Consider the following 19,933-nt stretch of genomic DNA (forward strand, 5'->3'; position numbering starts at 1 on the left):
AAGGCCCTTTTCACAGCACATTTGTAACATCTGGACCTATAATTTGTTTTGCAAATGTGCCACCACTCCACTAACAAATATGCATTTTGTAAGACACACACAGGCTAGTAGCTGCTCGTGTGTGTAGTTTAGCTTTCTTGGCACAATGCTAGCATAAGCTAACTTCTACCAAAAGATGAGGCTGAGGACTGTTGGCATATCCGGTCTAGCTGAAACCATAAGAGTGGTCGTCTTTTCTCTTCTCTTTAGGTGGTGGGACGTCTGTACTTGTGGTTTCCTCCACACATGAAAGTGATCTGTTTCCCCCTCTCATTAGCTTCCTCACTGTTAAGCACAGTCTTTGATGTGTCACACTCCCATAATTTGAACCATCCAGCAGCTGGTTCGAAGCTCCCTTTGGCAAAAGGAATTTTCCAACCTTAATTTTTTAATTTACCTGGTGGGCAGTGCGCTTCTGCAGGGCTGTTCTTTGTCACCAAGGACCAAGTAATTCTGCTCATAACTTTTATGGATATAGTTTCCAAGTGTAGCCAATGGGTAAAGGGTGTAAGCTTCATTGGCCACAGGATCACATTTCTGCTTGTGTCTGATGGTGCGGTCGTGCTGGTTTCAACAAACAATGATCTGTGACTCACACTTGCTGTTTGGGATTAGAATTAGCAAGTCTGAGGTCATGGTTCTCAGTCAGACGAGGGTGGAGGGCTCACTCTGGGTTCGGAGTGAGTTGTTGCCCCAAGTGGAGAAGTTCTAAGTATTTCGGGGACTTTTTCGGGAACTTCACAAGTGAAGGAAGGAGAGAGCTGAAGATTGAAAGATGAACTGGTTCAGAGTATCGAGTGGAAACTTTCTGCTGTGGTAAAGGGAGGGCTGAGTGCAAAAGCAACGCTCAATGTATCCGGTTGATTGATGAGTCTACCCTCAGCTATGGTCGTGAGTTGTGGGTAGTAGCTAAAAGAAGGGAGACTGTGGCAGAAATGAGCTTCCTCTAAAGGGTGGCCAGACTCTCTGTTAGAAATAAAATGAGGAGTTTGGCCATTCAGGAGGAACTCTACTTTTCCACATGGAAAGGAGGCAGTTTAGATGGTTCAAGCATCGGATGAGGATGCCTCCTGTGCACTTCCTAGTTGAGGTCTTTCAGGCATTTCCTACCAGGAGAAGGCCCGAACACCCAGCGGATGCTGGAGAGATTACATGTCTTGGTTGGGTTGGGAATGCCTCACTGACACTCCAGAAGAGCTCGAGAAGGCGGCCGGGGAGACGCAGGTCTGGGTGTCTCTGCTGAGATTGCTGCCCCACAACTGAAGTTACTGACTTGGCTTGAACAATATTCAAAACAAAGGCGTAGTTGCAAAAAGCACCTTTACAGGTTAATGACTAGGCAACCACATTTATAAGTGAAAACGATCCCCCCGGACTTCTGAGGAGTTTATTTGCAGAAAAATCTATACATTTTTAAAAAGAAATGTAAAGTGTAGATACTGCAAGCAAAGCCTTTTCTATAGAGTTTTATTTCTTCAAATTCAAATGTTTAGGTTTAAATTAAATTTAGTACTTGAACTTCCACAACCTTGAAACTGTAACAACTTCAGAGACTTTTAACCGTCGTTCTCTTCTTTCCTATTCACTGTGCTGTCTGTACAGTTTATATAGCTGTTTGCAAAGAGGTATTATTTCTTGCTTGCTTGATAGTTTGTTTTTCCTGCTCTTTAAAAATATATAGTGATAGTACAGTAAGTCTGTACAGTACTGCAGGGCCTGAGCGTTACAATAAAGCCGACCCATGGCTGTGCTCTGTGTAACCTGCCTTCCCTCTTTGTCTTTTTAAAGCTTCTTACGTGTGTCTATTGGCTTTCTGGGAGCTGCTGAGCGCTCAGATGTGATTGTGTGATCTATGTTTTGTGTCACTTGGCTTGTTATTCAGAGTAATTCACTGGGAAACATTTCTCCCACCGGGACAATAAACTCGGGTCGATCTTAATTCTTGTTTCTTTTTACTTGTCAGTGTTTCTCTTCCTGCTCCTGTCTGCTTTCTTAGTGTCTCTCCTCTGTCTCTCTCTTTCCTGCTGGGTCTTAATGTCACAGAGCTGGTGGACACACACAGAGTATGTGTGGCTCTGTTGTCCCCATGGTAACCCTTGTGGTCGCTAGGGATGCCACTATGGGGTCAGAGGTGCTTGGCAACAGCGGCCTGAACGTGTGTGTGTGTGTGTGTGTGTGTTTCTCTTTAAGAGCTGCTCATGCAGTACGTTGAACTGCAGTTCCACTGGTGTCCACTGGGTTCTGTGTGATTAAATTTAGTGGACTTAAAGTGGATGGGAAACCTTATGATTCACAGTTTTTATACCTGTACAGGTGATCTTTATCACCACAGATTTGAATGGGAAATTTAAAACGAGGCTAATTGGTTTTTAAGTGAGACAAAGCTGGCAGTTTGGGCCTTAAATGAAACAGTCAGATTTCCTTTAATCTGACTGTTACAAACTGAGTTTGTAGCTTCTGTATCAAAGGCTTTTCCAGAGGCCCTACACACTTTGATAAAGTGAACATTCACACTTTGGATAACTGAACTGAAACGTAGTAAGAGGCTGTACAGAAAACATCAATCAATCTAAATGTTATATAAATCAGCCTATATCTTCCAAGTCGTCTGATATGCACCATTGAACAGCAGATAGCCTCTTTGCTTCTGGCCTTGCAGTGGCAGTGCATTAGTAATCTAGGGGCTAAAATTGTCCACACTGTGGATAAAGGCGTAAATTTTAACTTAAATATAACCCATCTTTCTAAATCTCTGGTGCCAGTCTTGATTTCACACTGGTGTTAACAAGCTGAGTTGTATGTGCCAGATGAAACTGCTCACAGAGATGTATGGTCTTGGTAGAAAATCTCCTTGCTGTCGCTTTGGTCAGTAGCAGACTGCCACAGTCCCCTATAGTTTGCAAACGCCAACTACTTGCTAAGCTTTCACTACAGCCTGGTGGTGAGTTAGCAGGGCAGCTGGGTGCCACAGTAATCCATGTAAATTATGGACAACTGCAGGACTCTGCTAATGTCCAAGGAGGTTGTGACACAGCACTCTACTGGTGACCAATTTAACCCAGTCGTAGCCATCAGCCCATAGCAACGATTTTCAAACCGCTTTGTGAATACAGTGGTCCCTCGTTTATCGCGGAAGTTACGTTCTAAAAATAACCTGCGATAGGTGAAATCTGCGAAGTAGCCTACTTTTACAATTATTATAGATGTTTTCAGGCTGTAAAACCCATCACTACACACTTTATATACTTTTCTCAGACAGCCATCAACATTTTCACACTTTTCACTCTTGTTTAAACTCTCAAAGTTCAAACCTTCTTAGAAAACTAAGTCTAGTATTATAGAATGAAACTAAAAGCACCCACAGTTACCTTTGACAGTGCAAAAAGTTTCGTCGACATTGTTATGTTGGTTGGGGAGAAGACTTACAAACATACAGTACAGTGTACAGAAGACATGGCACCAGATTGATTGACAATGGTCTACAGCCAATCAGGAGGCAGAACACAATGCGCTGTTTAAAAAAAAAAAAAAAAAAAATCTGCGAAACAGCGAGGCCGCGAAAAGTGAACCGTGTTACAGAGAGGGACCACTCTACACATTTTCTCTCTAGCAACTGGGTGTAGCCAGGTGGTTGCTGACTGGCGAGTAGTAGTGATGTGTCGGTCGCAAACGAAAAGGCTCTTAGAGCCGCCTCTTTGAAGTAAACGACGCAAGACGCCTCCTTATTGGGAGCCGTGGTTTTTTTTGTTTTTGTTTTTTTCTCTCACCCTCTCTCTTGCACTTTTTTCCACTTCACTCCGCATGCGAGCCTTGTGCTTTCCGCTGGGAAGAGGGGGGAGGGGCGGTAGTTACACTTTGTTTTCATATTTTCATTTATATTTAATTGTGTTATGGTTTGCAGTGTTTTGTGTTGTTTCACTTTAAATTTGTTTAAAAGGAAAAAGCTGAAAATTTAAATAGTTAAAAGTTGAAATGTAAATAGTTGGTTTTTGTATTATATGATTTATTTATTACATTTTATGTAGCGTGAATAAATAAAAGTATATTTATGGTGGCCCCTAGAGACAAAGCACTTACAAACTCCAAAACGCATACAAAACACAACAGAAGTGCTCCAGGATGCTAGGGCGCAGTGTTGAGCTTTTGTTACCTAGAGGCTACACAAGCCAAGAAGTACCAACGACCGGATTTGGTGTGTGGTAGTAACAGGTAAATGAAATTTTTTTTTTTAATTATTTGAATATATATGAGTGCTTGTGTATAAATACACAAACAATACACATATGCTTTCAATTGTGCAATTTAAGTGATCTAGGTAGCTCTGTTTTGGAGTTCAGTTAATGCTAGAAATGTGTTTTGGAGGTTGTACGTGCTTTGTCTCTAGGGGCCACTGTATATATTTATATATAAAGATATATAAATAAAACCACGAGTAGTGACTGTTGCCGAATGTAGCCTCTTATCTCTCTGTTGTTCTTCTTGTTTTCCATTCAGGATGTTGTCTAGAAGACTGACATGGTCCACAGGCATTGCATTTTCCACATGAGTTCTCTACATCACCAAACAGGAGAGCACAATATAGTGCACACATAGGGATGTATTATATAGAATATTTGTAATATAGTTTTACGTGCATGTGTTTATTTTGGAATGAATGGAATGAAAATACTGGGTTTCATTGTATAACTTGAATAACTACGAAATAATTGTTCATCAAGTACTGACAGAAATATTCAGACGTTTTACTTTTTTAAAGTGATTTATTGTAATAACAGCACAAAAATATCGGCAATCAAAATAGTCAAAGAACTCGTGCTGCAGAATCATATATACATTAATTTATCGGACCATAATCGATTAATTAACATGGATTTTGCTTTAATGATGCAGTTAGAGATTGTTTTACTTTAATTCTACACTGATAGCGGAGTTTGATTTAACACAGTGATACAGCCAAAAAATACCATGAGCTTTAAAATAAATGGTATGCTGTATAAAACAAAATATTTGTACTTAGTGGCCTGAGGTTGCAATCAAATTTCAGTGGGTTGGTGCCACCTCATGCCCACAGCATGGACACACCCCTGGCCACATGATAACCCAGCATAAGGAAATCATTTTAGTTCTTCAGTAAAAGCGCTTCCTCCACCACATTCTGCTTTAATAATATTGGGGGTGAAAGGAATAGGACAGAGGAAGGAAAAGAAAAATGATAAAGGAAGGGAATGGGAAGAGAGATTGGAGAATTAATGGAAAGGTGCATGTAGAGTAGGAGGAACATAGCAGGAAGGAACGGGGGGAAAATGAGAAGAATTCCCTTTGGAATAACTGCGGGCGAAGATGGAGAGACAGATGAGGAGGTACGCTCTTAAAAAAATGAGATCATTTACCATCCACTGTCACTTCTCATCAAGCTTTCATCTATCAGACGTGCTTCCACATGTAAACTTCATCACATGATCGTACATCAAACCCAGACCGACCGGGCTGAAGACAACCCACCATCATTAAAACAAAAAATCCTGCGATAACACACGATAATTAAGCTAAGGTTAGCCTGTTACCTTCATTAGATACAAAAATAAAGCAAAATGACTGACAAGGGAGTGTAATTATAGACTTCTATTAATTTATTTGAAGTGCTTTCTTTGCCTACTATCATTTATATGTCGACTATAAGCTATTTTTGAAAATTACGACAGTATTTCCCCAGAGATATTATAAAAAGGGAGAGAGATGGTAGTTCAATAATCTCGTACAGAAATATGTAAAGAAAATCTGAAATATATATATCTAAACGGCAGCTACTCCACCGGCCACTGAAGAGCTAACGAACAGCCAAGACGGGAAAAGACTCGTTGACTCGTTTTTATAGTAAAGATCTGCGCAAGTCAGTGTTTTTACTGAGACAAGGTCTCCGTTTTACAGATGTTTTTATTACTTTTTAATTACTATTTGGTAAAATAGATTGGGCAGTCTTGTAAGAAAAGCCAGTAATATCTCAGAGAGGAGACAGCCTGTGCTTTGGGTCATTTATAACAGGCATGTCCTTAGGAAGGCTAATGACATACTGGACTGTCTGAATCATCCACTCCACGGGGAGTTTGAGCTATTGCCCACAGGCCATCATGTAAAACACCACATGTCTCTTTTTTATTCTGAGGACTACTGATACACTTAACGGCAAGTTACACTCTGACCATATTTCTGCTGCTACTGTGGCGTGTGTGCACTTTCTTCGTGTTTATGCTAAATTTTAACAGTTTACACGAAACCCCTGGTGTTATATTACAAATAACCTTGAACATTAAAATGGAATTTATTCAGTGCTCTGGTGGGATGAGCAGAGAAAGCGATCGTGTTGCCTGTGTGGAGGCTGAGTGTGTGTTACAAGGCTGGATGTGGAGCTTCATAAATCTTATTTTGGAGCGAATTCACCAAACCTTCTAACTGCCTTGTAATGGCTTTAACGGTTGACACTATATATCATATGAATGTTCCTTTGTTGATCAAAAGGAAAGTTTCATGTATGTAAGGGCCTGAAAATAACTGCCCTTGCTTCTAGGAGGACTTTTGTTTCCCCAAGATTGACCGCTGCAAGGGGCTGGGGGGCAAATGATCTTTGATGGCAGGATCAAAACCACACCCACCAAAAATCAATCAAACAAACAAACAAACAGGATGTACAAGTTAGAGTAACAATGTCACTGCATCTCTACTGCAATGGTAATCCTGTCTGAAAGCAGTCTTAGACCGTGCTTTTATTTTGAAGATTCAATAGTCTGCATGAAGAATGTTAGAATAGCAGGAATGTGTGTGCGTGTGTGTGTGTGTGTGTGTGTGTGTGTGTGTGTTTCTCTTGTTGTACTAAATGGCCAATTTCCACTGGGAATAGTAACTTAATTAAATACAGACAGAGAGACACACACACATACTGACCATCTGTATGTAAGTGTTGTGCTGTTGTCTGCCATAGTAGCGGTATGTTACTGCATAATAAGTGTGTGTGTGTGTGTGCGCGCGCGCGCGAGGTGTCTTTAGGGCGGCCTCACCGACAGGAAGACAGATGAAGGACAGGAAATGAGCGCGAGCAGACGGACAACAGTTGGTTTGTGTGTGTGTGTGTGTGTGTGTGTGTGTGTGTGTGTGTGTTTGTGTGTGAGAGAGAGAGAGAATGCAGGACATCGAAAGGCGAGTGTCATCTCACTAAAGGACAATAATCAATCTGTGGAGTCTGTGTGTTCTTGTATGTCTAGTTTTGTGAGGACAGATTAGATTTTATGTTTTGTCCGGGATATGGGAATAACTTCAGTGAGGGACCTCACAAAGATAGCCCTGCAAACGTATGTGAGTACATGTTTGTGTGCATGAACTAGAGTTAATGAACAGTGAGCGTTTTTAAGGTCCTTGAAATACTTGGCAAATGTACAGTTTTTTGAAAGGTATTTCAGGGAAGCAGACATTTGTGAACGCTCCTTTTTTTAAAAAAGAAAATGTGGGCATTTTAGAAAAATAGCAATACCTTGGAAAAGTGTAGAGCTACTGGGAAGTGTGGATGGTACTGGAAAAAATGGAAAAATGAAAAAAAAAAAGAGAACAATTTTAGGAAAATTGCTCAAATATTTTCAGAAAGTGGAGATTTGGGGAAAGTTTGGACGTTTTGGTAACTTATTGACTTTTTTGTGAACTGTGGATATTTCAGAAATGTCTGGATACTTCTTGGGAAAGAATCGGTATCTTTGAGGAAAATGTGGACATTTCAGGAAAGATTTAGAACATTCTCAGTTCTCTTAGATAAACTTTTGAAAAGCAAATAAAAAAGCCAGAAAACTGTTGGAGGCACGTGTAGGCAATTATAGAAAATAAGGACATTTTTGGGGGCAGTTTGGAGCTTTATGGAAACATGGGGATATTGTAAAGTTTGGGGACTGTAGGATTGTGTAGATATTATGGTAAACTTGGAATATATTTTGGGTTTTTTTCTGGGAAAAGATGGACACTTATGAGAAGTGAAAACCTTTCAAGAAAATATGGGCATTGAAGGAAGTGTGGCTAATATGGGAGTATGGATATTTCAGAAAAGTGTGGATATGATTTTGGGGAATTTCAGGAAATTAGGAGCACTGTTAGGTTTACATAAAGTTTGTAAAAGAAAGCACTTTTTTTGGACAAAGTTGAAAGATTTCAGAAATAAATTTGTTTTGCTTTGGAAATTGAAAGGAGGAACATTTTGTGAGAAAATGTCCACTTTTTAGCAAATGTGGATATTTTGGGAAAGTGAGGACATTTTCAAGAGGAAAGCATATTTTGGTGAAGCGGTGATTTTCTGGGAATGTGTTTTAGAAAGTCTGACTATCTGTGAAATGCGATTTTATCTATCTTCACAAATTTCGGGAGCTATTTACTGTTCAAGTCTCGGGATCTGATCAGTTTATAACCAGATTAGGGTCAAGAGCTGGGGAAATATCATGACACTGATGGTCCTCACACTGACAGAAAGACCAACCTGAGTGTGTGTGTGTGTTAATTCAATCCCAGTCAGACACATCAATACTGGCTCTCCACCTGAAGCATGACCTTTGAACTCTGGAGGTTCACCATCATCATTCTAGACACACACACACACGCACTCAGACACACTAGACTGTGTGTGTGTGTGTGTGTGTGTGTGTGTGTGTGTGTTTGTGTTTGCTGATGCTGCAGATGTGTCAGAGTCACCTTCAGCTGAACACATGTTAGCTTGTTTTATATTCTCGTCTCTCTCTCACTTGGCTGCATAATGAGGAGCAGTGCATGCTGGGTCATGTAGTGTATCTTACCGAGGTGTTCTGACACTGAATGCAGGAGGAGTTGAAGCGGACGGCGGGGATGCGCTGGACTTTTCCCTGGATGTTAAACACGCACTCGTAGTTTTTCTGACCGGACTGAGGTTGGGGAAGGTTACGAGCTCTCAGCGTGATTGGACGAACCATCCCGGCTGGAACCAGGATGTCAGAGGTAGGGATTATCTGAGGACAACCCTGCAGAGAGGGGGAAAGGGGGAGGTGGGTTAGTACACAATCATTTATCATTTATGACAGGCGAATGGAAATCAGCCCAGTGTATGATGATATATGTCATTATTAGAGAGAACTGTTTCTATTTTAGTCACCGTAAACTATTGATCAGAGTCAGCATATGTCACTGTTTACAGGTACAATAACATGTTGCATAGCTCACTTTAAATACATCTGTTTTTAAAGTTTCCTCACTTTACTTTTTCACAAATGCTCATTTCTTTTCCAAAATGCCCTCACTTTTCACAAAAGTACACTTTCCAAAAATGTCCCGACTTTTGAAAAGTGCAAAATGTGTTCAAAATATTAATAAAAAAATAACATTTTCCAAAATGTCCCTGTTCTCATTTTATACACATGTTAACAAAATATCACTTTCTCTCTCTCTTTCAGAAAAAGCTTTTTTTTTTTTTTTGCAAAAGTCTCTAATGTCCATGAATGTGCCCATAATCCAAAAATGTCCATATTTATTCTTGCAGTTGTCTTGAAATTTGGACTCCCAAACACAGAAATACACACACACACACACACACACACGCACACACAGCCGACAAAGACAGATAGCTTATCTAACAATCTGTCATCACTGAGTGGGGACAGAGACACTGTAACAGTGAGTTTGTGTGTGAGGTCAGTAATGGACAGCTGGTGACAGATCCAAACTTCCTGCGGCTGCTTGAAACACACCCCCACACAGTGTACACACAAACACACCCACACCCACACACACAGAGTCTCTCAGTGGGGTGAAAGCTTTATTAACGGCCGTCACTACGGTAATTAATTGTCTTGTGAATGACAGGAAGACCATTAGCTCCACAGGAAGTGGACCAAAGCGCAGCGGTCGCCAGCAGCTACCGTGGAGACCGTGTGTGTGTGTGTGTGTGTGTGTGTGTTTGGGATAAAGGCCAAGTGTGGCTGTGAGTCTCTCAGCAAACCCTTGACATTTAACCAAGCACATCAGCCATCGGCTGCACTAGAAATACCCAAACGAGCACAACGGCCCAGACACACCATCACGCCGACACATCAAACAAACTTTATTTGTCAAGCAGATTTCACGTGGAAGACTTGATGTTTCCACATATGTGATTATATGATCCATTCTGATGCTTAGATCAGTGATTTGTAGGTTTGGAATTAAACATTTCTAACCAGGAAACAGCAGGAAAATCTAATCAAAGATTCCTCTTCCAGGAACACCTGTCCCTCTGATACACAGGATCTGTATCAGCAGCAGCAGAAAGGCTGGAACTGTTTCCACCTTATGAGTGCTTGTGCTTTTCATCATGGTGAAATGTGGCCCTGGAGTCCACTGCTGTAGCACGAACTACAGCCGAGGCTATTCTGAATGCTCTGCCATATGTTTATATGTCTGTATGCAGATTTTCAATCATAAAACTTTAAAAGTGCGCAGCTGAGATCAAAATTAAGGCTCATGTTAAGGAAGCGTGTAGTCCAGCTTGTGAGTACTGAGTACTACTGAGTCCCAGATATACATGTAATGTTTTTGCAACCCGATATATGTGGTATTTATCGGGTGTATTACATTTGTTTTGGGTTTTTTCCAGTGACGGTGTTTCTGTTATCAGTTTGTAAATTGGTCTCCAGTTTTTCTTCTCTTAACTTTAGAGCAGTGGTTACCTGTGGGGAGTGAAGGTAAGGTGTGGACAACCAGGTGAAAAGAATGAAGAGGATAAAGCAGACTAATCCAAATTTATTATAAACGGTCAGATAACCAAAGTTCTCTTATGATATTGCATTGACCAAATTCAGCTTGGATCCTTTTTACTGTCAGTGATTGATGAAAACTGACGTGTAGAGTTTGACTGAAGTGGAGCGTGCTGCATAAGTCTGAGAGAAAGTTTGTTACTTTCATCGTAGTTACAGCTATACGATTTAAATGTTCAGAACGTTTTACTTTCATGGGATTAACAATTGCCAAACACGCCATTTTGGAAAGCAAATGCTGACACAGACTCACATGAGCTTTTCAACATTTTCTATGACATTGTACAGACTGTTCCAGAGGAGGAACATATTAACATATTAAACATAAAAAAGGTATGTCCCAATTCGAAGGCAGCTCCAAATGTGTCCTCCTTTTCCCCAGATTTGAAGGATGGGTCGGGTGTATCCTTCGTGGCCCAACCTATCCCAGAATTAGCCCAGCCAATTCCAGTTTCCAACAATGGCGGCAGCTACTTAGTTTTAATAGTACTCTTATTACTCTGTCTGGGTCACAAATAAACGTTTAACATATTTTCAGGCAAGAATGTAGCTGTGTAAACTTCAAATATCTGCTTGGTTTATCAAGACATCACATATTTGTAAAAGTCCCATTTCTGTCTCGGTCTTCGAAGGACCCGGCCCACGTAGACCGCGAAGGCCGGGTCCCCCGAAGCATGCGCCCTATGAGTTGGGACATAGCTAATGTTTCAGTTAAGGTCACTGTGAATGATCCCAAAGCTCGAGTTGCAGAATGTTTTGCGTACTCTTGAGTCTATATGATGCCACAAAAAGGGGACATCCCCAATGTCGTCATCACATCTCTAACTGTGAGCGCTGAACCTCCACCTGCTGTTCCAACCTCCTGTTTGTGAGGAGCAGCAAGTTTAGAGAAACTTGGCTTAAAGGGGGAGGAGCCAATATGTCTCGTTACAGAAAGAGGACGAACTGAGGAGCCAGTATAAGAGCCGTAATGATAATTATGATTATTAATCATGCAAAGCGTCTCTAGCTATAGCCTTAGCAGACTGTATTTTTCCTCTTCAGAGGCTCATATGGATGCAGCGAAGGCTTTGAGGCTTCGAGGCAGAGCCGTCTTCTTGCATCTGTATTGCCTCAGCTGCAACAGCGCCAGCGTTGGGCCTGTCAGAGGCTGAGCTCATGAGCACCATGGTCCTTGATTAAACTAATGTCCACTTCACAGGACTCAGAGAATTTTGCTGCTTTCTATATTTCTCTGCACTGGAGATCAACAGGTGAGTCCCGTCTCACACATTCAAACCTCTTATCTTATTCTCCTTTTAGCATGTTTACACAGCGGGTGGGGTTTAGCTCAGGGTGAGGTTATACTTTGGGGGTAAAAGAAAACACAAAATCGCACAACTGAATCAATGGAACTAAATCCACACAGATCTCCTTCGTTCATTCCAGTGCAGTTTTTGTTCCTCGTCTATGCACCGACTGTGACAACTCCAGAAACCGGCTCCTTGTTTCCTGCACAGCTTCGCCTTATCTCTACTCTTTTAGTATTGCAGTTATCGCACAAATACTCTCTTATTCTGCACTGAGTCTACAAAGGCGGCTCTTTTATTGCACTGAAGTGTGATTTGTAAGCTTACATGCTATATAAACACTGAGCTTATCATTAGCAGAGTCTGGAAAACAGAAAGGATTGGCTTTTGTGGCCTAGTGTTTTCAGCTATTATCATCAACATATCATCAGCTTTTAAATTATCTTAGCAAACTGTGTTTTCACTTATGTTCTGCAAACACACAGTGATCATTAGCAAAATGATTATTGGGTGTTTCAGTGGCTTTTAGAGCTTTTACTCTGAGAACAGCTGCCTGCTGCAGTTATAAAAACAGCCAGAGTCAAAACACTAACATTGTGGGGGGACAGAAAAACATGACCCGAGACTGAATCCAAGATCTGTGAAGTCCAAATCAGCTGCAGAACAAGCTGAGGATTCTCTGTAGGTTAATCGTTACTAGCAACACCTGAATACTGCCAAGACATACATCATTTAATTAACTTTAAGCACTTTAAGAGGAGACAGGTAGGAAAGTCCCTCTGATGAAAACGTGGACCACTAAATTCCACATGCAGAGATTAGCCGTTTTCACACGCGCACCTTAACATCTGTACAAATTACTCAGTGGTGCTGCATTCAAGGTCCAAAGACAGCGCACTAAAATGTTCTTGTGGTTTAATAAAATGAATTTTAATGCAGAAAAGGTACAAAATTTATCAGAATTAAAGGATGTTCACAGTTTTTAGTGGGCGTCACATCTGCTACCTCCTCCTTCTCTATTCAGTTAGCTCATGTAAACCCCACAGAGCATTTCCAATAATGCAAATGAGCTGAAAGTGGACTACATCCCCCACAAGTCAAGGGTGGAAATCTGAAGTCTGTTTGAATTTCTAATAAAATTAAACCCTGCATCATCCACAAGGATTCAACAAAATATGAAATCTTAAATTGATAAGGCTGCTGCTGTTTTGCAAACGAGAAAATAATCTATGTATTTGTTCCCAGGTTTTTGTGTTATTGTGGAGTTCTAGTTTACATTTAGATTTTATTGTTATTCCCCTTCTGGTTTTAGTGTCATCAGTGTTTCCCTGACTTCGCCTCTGTCCTGTCTTAATCCGGTCTTTAAGTCTGACGTCATTAGCCGTTTCCAGGTCCAAACTGCGCTTCAGGTCCCAAAGTCAAACTAACACTGCGGCATCACTGAGAGTTACAAACTGTCTAAAGTCTTTCATCATTAATAAAATGATCAGTGTTGCTGCTTTACCAGGTGTAAAAATTAAGTAGCTTGCCAACCTAAACATGATATAGCATGTTCTGACTTAAAAATTCAAACGCACAGCTTTGCTATCACTTCCAACATAACTGAAGACAGAAAACTAAACATTAAAGCAGTAAAACACGTTAAAAACACAACAGCTTAATAAACGCAGAGTAGTTTGCATCTGGAAGCAGAGTTCATACGTCATCACTTAACAACAGGATAAGGTCGTTTCTCGTCACCTTCTGTCTTTGTTCTCTGATCCTACAAATATTTATTTTATCTTCTCGTGTCTGAATTTCCTCATTTCTGATCGTCTGCCCCACCTTAGTCATCTCCATCTGTGTCTCATTGTGTTACAAGTTCTCTGCTTGCTGGTTAACAGTATTGTTCTTCTCCTTTCATCACTCTTCTCTTCACCATCCACAGAACAATCCATTACAGTTCTATAATTCATATTTTAGTAATTAGCCAGAAAACGTTCTGCCCCGGAGAGACATGCATATATTTATTAGCAAAAAGGTGTTTTTCACTTAAAGCTGATAACTAAGCTGCTGTTCCATTTACATGAGAAGCTGTTCCTCATTTAATAGAGGAATAAAGTGAAATCAGGAAGAAACAGCAACAGAATGCAAAAACAATTTACTTACAGCCTGAAATATGAAATTGTTAATTAAAAGTCGTGTTGTCAGGTGAGTTCTGTGAAAAACAGATAAGTAGTTGTCTGGTTCAGCTGTGCACTTTCTTTATTCTCCTCTTTCTGCTGACAATCCTAAATTCTCAGCTGCGGATGAAGAACATCAGAGCTGCTTCTCTTCGTCCTTTTCCCTCCCTCGCTCCGTCTTCCTCTCACACAGATGAAAAAGAGACCTTTACTCTGCGAGACACTTTAACCTGCTTGAATAAAGGTTAAATAAAGAATAATGAAATTTCAGCCTCCTCCTTCTTCTTTTTCCTCTATTGCTCTTTTCCCCTCACGACTCCCTCGGTTCCCCCCTCCCTCTCTCTCTTTAGTTTGCCTAATTGCCTGGTAATTAACATTAATTGCCAGGATTGGACGTTTTCATGTCAATTAAGTGGCTATTCATCTTCTATTAACCAATTAGCCAATCAGAGGTTGTTTCTGTCACCCGGTAATGACACCGAGCACCAATCACGTCAACGAGACGCCCAAACAACTCGATCCCGGCTCGCTATCCTCTCCACTAACGAGATAACAAGCAGACTGAGAGCAGCTCGGCTCGTTAGCGACACAAGTGATCTGTTACTCAGTGGCAGGTGGAAACTGACTGCTGGATCCACATTACACAGCAAACTAACTGCTCTGTCTGCTGAAACACTCCACTCTTTACTTCCCTCTTTGTTTATTTAGCGCTTACTTGTGTGCAGCTTGAAACAATCATACCTTTTGATGTGACGGGCTTTTAACGGCGACATATTCTGCTCTCTTCCAGCTCCAGATTTTTATTCTGGGACACTGAAGTAGCTTTGTTCAAAAACAATCTTTCTTTTCTTCTTCTGGCTCTTTGCACAGCCTTAAACAGGCCATCCATCCATCGTCTCTTATCTAGGCCTGGTGGCAGCAGTCTAAGCAGAAACAGTCAGATATCCCCTTTTCTGGCCACCTTCACCAGCTCTTCCGAGGATACTCCGAGCTGTTCCTGAGCCAGCTGAGAACAATAATCACTCCAGCATGTTCTGGGTCTGCCCTCCTCCCAGTTTGACATGCACTAAGCACCTTACCTAGGAGATGTGGCATCACATGCCAGAAACACCTTTGCCAGAGGATAAAGGGCTTGCCCAGTGTCCCACAACTACTCCTGTATCCAATCCTCAGTTTGATCAATGGAGGACTATGATGCCCCTGAAGTTGGGACACATCCTCAGATTTCTTTCTTAAAAAAAGGACCACCACAGTCTGCTAATCCAACGGCATTGTCTCTGACTTTTAAGGAGGTCACTCTCATTACTGAAGCCATGACAGAGGGTGTACCCTTCTCCTATGTGCTTATTTTCTTACTACTGCCTACTACTGATTGGACAACTTCTGGTCCCAGTTCTTGCTCAGCGCTGCCTTTTCTTACTCTGTCTCACAGAAAAATCCCACCTTCTACCACTGGCAGCACTAATCTCAGAAATCACACATTCATTTCCTCATCTTTAGCTGTTAACATCTGGTCATCTCATAAAAATAAACCAGTGGTCCTTCACATCTTCTGTGTCCAAACTATTGTCAACGATGAGATCTCCCTGAAGCAGTGTTTCCTAACCTTTTGGAGCTACAGCACATTAGAAAAATCACACGGCACACCACCAAACAAAAATCCCACAAAAAGCATATTGATAATTTTTCCCTGCACATCAGATATAGCGGAATTGGCTCGCTTTGTCCACAGTTTACCATGTTTGCTTTCTTCTGACCAGTACTCATGCCAAGGCTTTCATCTGGGTCAGGTCAGACTGACTACTTTTTCTTTTCAAATATTTATCTATTGCCATTATGCGCTGTGTTGTCACATGACTATGTAATTTCTTCGTCTTCTGATTTACTGGCAGTTGGCAACCAATTTAATTGGAGCAGGAAGTTGTACTGCCCTCTAGTGGAAGAGAATGTAACTCTGCAAGTTACTCACGCAGTCGCTCAGAGCAGCGGTCGATGATAAAAAACGATAAAAACCTTAAATTTCACACCCGAGCCTCAACTCTTGTGGCCCGGTACCAAACGACTCCAGTCCGTGGCCCAGGGTGGGGACCGCTGCTTAGATTACCAATCGGGTGAAAGCAGATAATCTTCCACGGCACACCTGAACAGCGTGCCGTGGCACAGTGGTTGGGAGACCTAAAGCATATCCCTGCTTTATGTTGCTTCTGCACACTTATAATGTGTAAAATAAACTTCCTGTTATATTTAACAAGACCTTAAACTATGGATTTGTTGATGTTACGACTAAGTTGTGTTTCTTTGAAGCAGGTGTCTGACTCATGCAGATGACACTGTGACTGTAGAGAAAATCCAAATATGTTGTTGTTTTTGTTTTTAAATCAAAAACATTCTTCGTTTTATTTTCACGCGTTGACTAATTGGGTCAAATCCCTTTAACTGATATCTGCAGCAGTTTTTGTCAGTATTTGTTTTCTGAGATACTTTTTCTTTGAACTGTTTTGTCCAGTTTCTGCAAGTTCATTATTTTGTGAACACGTCTTGTGGTTCTTCTGGCTCAATAAAAATGTGTTCTCAAAAAAAGCTGAGAAAACAAGAAGATAGAGAAAGCATGCAGTATGAACGTTGTGCTGCTTCCTGGTTTTGTTGACTTTTCCACATGCCTCACATGCTTGAAAAACTTCAGCACTTAGATCAGAAAATGGAGAAACATCCGAGTTTAAACAACATTCGGGCTTAGCTCGTCTGACTGAAAACACCTCTCAGGAGCCGACTCTTAAATCCCATCAGTCACAGAGTCCTTGAATGCATCAGCAAGGACAGACTTAAACATGGTGTGTGTGTATGTGTGTGTGCGCTTCCACCCTTCACTGTTGACCTGAAGCTTTACTGTTGTTTACTGAACCATGTAATGACAGAGGGAGCAGCTCTGACCTCCATCACTGCTCCATCCTGTAGAAGATTACTTAAAAACTGTCTGATTTAGACACACTGTCAGCTAACAGGTCTCTATAAATACCCAGTACACCGAACTATAAATTAATGAAGAAATGGCTGAAGACTAATAGATACTAGAGGAATATATCTATTAACATTTGAAGATGACTAGGTGTGAGAAAACCTCTTTTTTGGTTCACTGAAAGAACAGATGGGAAATCCAGAGGTGTTGTGTTATTTGTTTAAGCAGTGAAGCTCAGCAAAAATGCACCAGCTCGTGTGAGTTTGAGTTATAACTCATTTTGAAGGTTATGGAGTCATCCGTCCTACAGCGGCAGGTTTACAAGCGTCAGTCAACTATAACCGACCAAATGATCTAATATTAGACCGACTTCATGAATCGATCATCTGTCCTTCAAGCCTGTCTGACCAGCTTCATCAGCCGCTACATGCCCCTCCCATCCCGCTACTCTCCATCAGTGCATGTTTCTCTGATTCTCCTTTCTTCGTAGCTCAAAAGATTAAAACAACTCAAGTCTAATTAACTGTTACTGTTTCAGCTGATCAAAAAAGGCCTTTCATCTTTAGCCTACTTAACCAATAAGTAGCTTACTTTAGTTTTTTTTATTATTTTAATGTGCAGACTAAACGAGGAGAAAGGACTAACAGCACCTTTTAAACTCTTGGCAACTTTGCAAGATCAAATTGTTATCAAGATTTTCTTGCCTGACACAAAATATAAAGGTGGATTGTGTTTTTCCTGCCATTTAGTGATAATTTGTTCAGCTAAATGGACACACTTTTTTTTTTTAAAGAAAAGGCACCCAGTCTAATTAACCAATTTTCTATGAAAAAAGGAGGTAGATCCTCGTTCCAGTGAACTCTGGCAGCACTGCACCTCTGGCAAAATCCGTCAGAGAGCCAAGAATTAGAGCCGTCACAGACGACGAGCTCTGAAAGACAGAGTGGGAAACTGTCAGAGAAAATGAGTCAGAGAGAAGAGTCTGACAGCAGCGAGCGAGAGTCTGCGACTCAGACAAGAAACACTATTGTGGGTTTCATGTGTTTCATGTTTCACGTCTAGCAGAGAGAAGACTTCAGTGAGGATAACGTTCTTCCTCGAAAAGAAAAAAAGACACCTGCCGTGGGGGTGGCCAGCATGAAACCACGACTTCCACTGGGATGGTTTTATTTTTACTGTTAATTAAGGTCACAAAATGGTCACAATTAATCATTGCTGTTGTGCTATTAACCTCCTCACATCCACCCGGTCACCGGTGCCCACCTGAGAGTTAGGTAAGTGGAAATATCTCACTAATTACCTTTATTTAGGTCCAGTGTCTTCAAATGCAATGATGGAGCCAGAGGCTAACGAGAAAACAGGAACCCGAGATTTGAGGTCCAGTTGAAGAAGAACAGATCCTGTTATGAAGGATGTGTTTTCTTGGTTATCTTGGTTGTGATACATTTGTTTGCTGTTTGGCCTTGGCTCACCATGGGCGGTAGGTTCAAATCCTGCTTTTTTCCCATCTCTTGATCAATGAAACGTATATTAACTTTGACAAGTGGTTCTTGTGGCTCCTTGGGACTTGGGAAAGATGGACTTCTTCCATGTTGTGTCTTGGCCCCGTGAATTAAAGGCAAATGGGTCAATCAAAAAAACAAAAACCAACACATGGCCTGAAACTCTACACAGTGAGAGTTAGGCACAGAAATTGAGTGGTTAGAGTTCGAGTTAACCATTAGGATCACCATAAGATAAAGGGAACGTCTATTTGAAGCAGCAGAGGTTATGCTTATAGAGGACTTATAGCTCTGCAATAGTCCACACTGTAAGTATGTCGTAATTGGAAACCCATCAGAAACCTTACACCGCACATTATTCCATACTCTAAACCTCAAGTGCACCTACTACTGTATATATTGTACTGACCCAGCCCTCTTCTACGTCTACTTCTAATCGAACAGTAAAGTCATCTTGAAGAGCGAAACCTGCCACTGCTCAGAACAGTCCTGCACTGGAATAACTGGTGGCAATCGTGTCGGCCACTAGCATAAACATGAAGTCTTACATAAGGTTAACTCAAAAGTATAAATAAAGTTTTAGAGGTTTGGGATAGAAAATTCTAGAAATTTGCCTATTACTCGAACTCCAGGCCTCGAGGGCCGGTGTCCTGCAGGTTTTAGATCTCACCCTGGGTCAACACACCTGAATCAAATGATTAGTTCATTACCAGGCTTCAGGAGAGCTTCAAGACATGTTGAGGAGGTCATTTAGCCATTTAAATCAGCTGTGTTGGATCAAGGACACATCTAAAACCTGCAGGACACCGGCCCTCGAGGCCTGGAGTTCGACGCCTGTATGATGTGTTCAATTATGAACAGGTTGGAAAAGAGGTCTCGTCTTACACATCGATAAGCATCTTTGATGACTTTTGAGACGACGGCCTCACTTCCTCCTACAGAGAAGCCATACTGACAGCAGAACTGAAGTTTGAGTTTGTTGTGACTTGCCCATAGTTATATGTTGTTTTGTGTCTTCTTACAGTTGTTTTATGTCTCTTTGTATTCATGCCAGATTGTTTGTAGGGCTTTCGCGCCTCATTGTATTTATTTTGTGTCTCTTTATGATGGCTTTCCATCTGTTCGTAGCCATTCAGAAGCAGGTTTTTATTTATTTGCTGTTGCTTGTCTTTGTACATTCTTGTAGATTATTTATGTT

General features: G+C 41.2%; 1 protein-coding gene across 1 annotated transcript in view; it reads right to left on the minus strand.

Annotated features, from left to right (window-relative positions):
* plxna3 (plexin A3) overlaps positions 1 to 19,933 on the minus strand; it is a 148,953-nt gene that overhangs the window by 33,427 nt on the left and 95,593 nt on the right. The window contains exon 13 of the mRNA XM_084917251.1: positions 8,859 to 9,059. Within this exon, the coding sequence (XP_084773377.1) occupies positions 8,859 to 9,059 (201 nt within the window). The remainder of the gene's footprint in view (positions 1 to 8,858; positions 9,060 to 19,933) is intronic.

The sequence above is a fragment of the Perissodus microlepis genome, chromosome 20, assembly GCF_051167445.1.
Source record: "Perissodus microlepis isolate ML-2025 ecotype Zambia chromosome 20, ASM5116744v1, whole genome shotgun sequence".
Lineage (NCBI taxonomy): Eukaryota > Metazoa > Chordata > Actinopteri > Cichliformes > Cichlidae > Perissodus > Perissodus microlepis.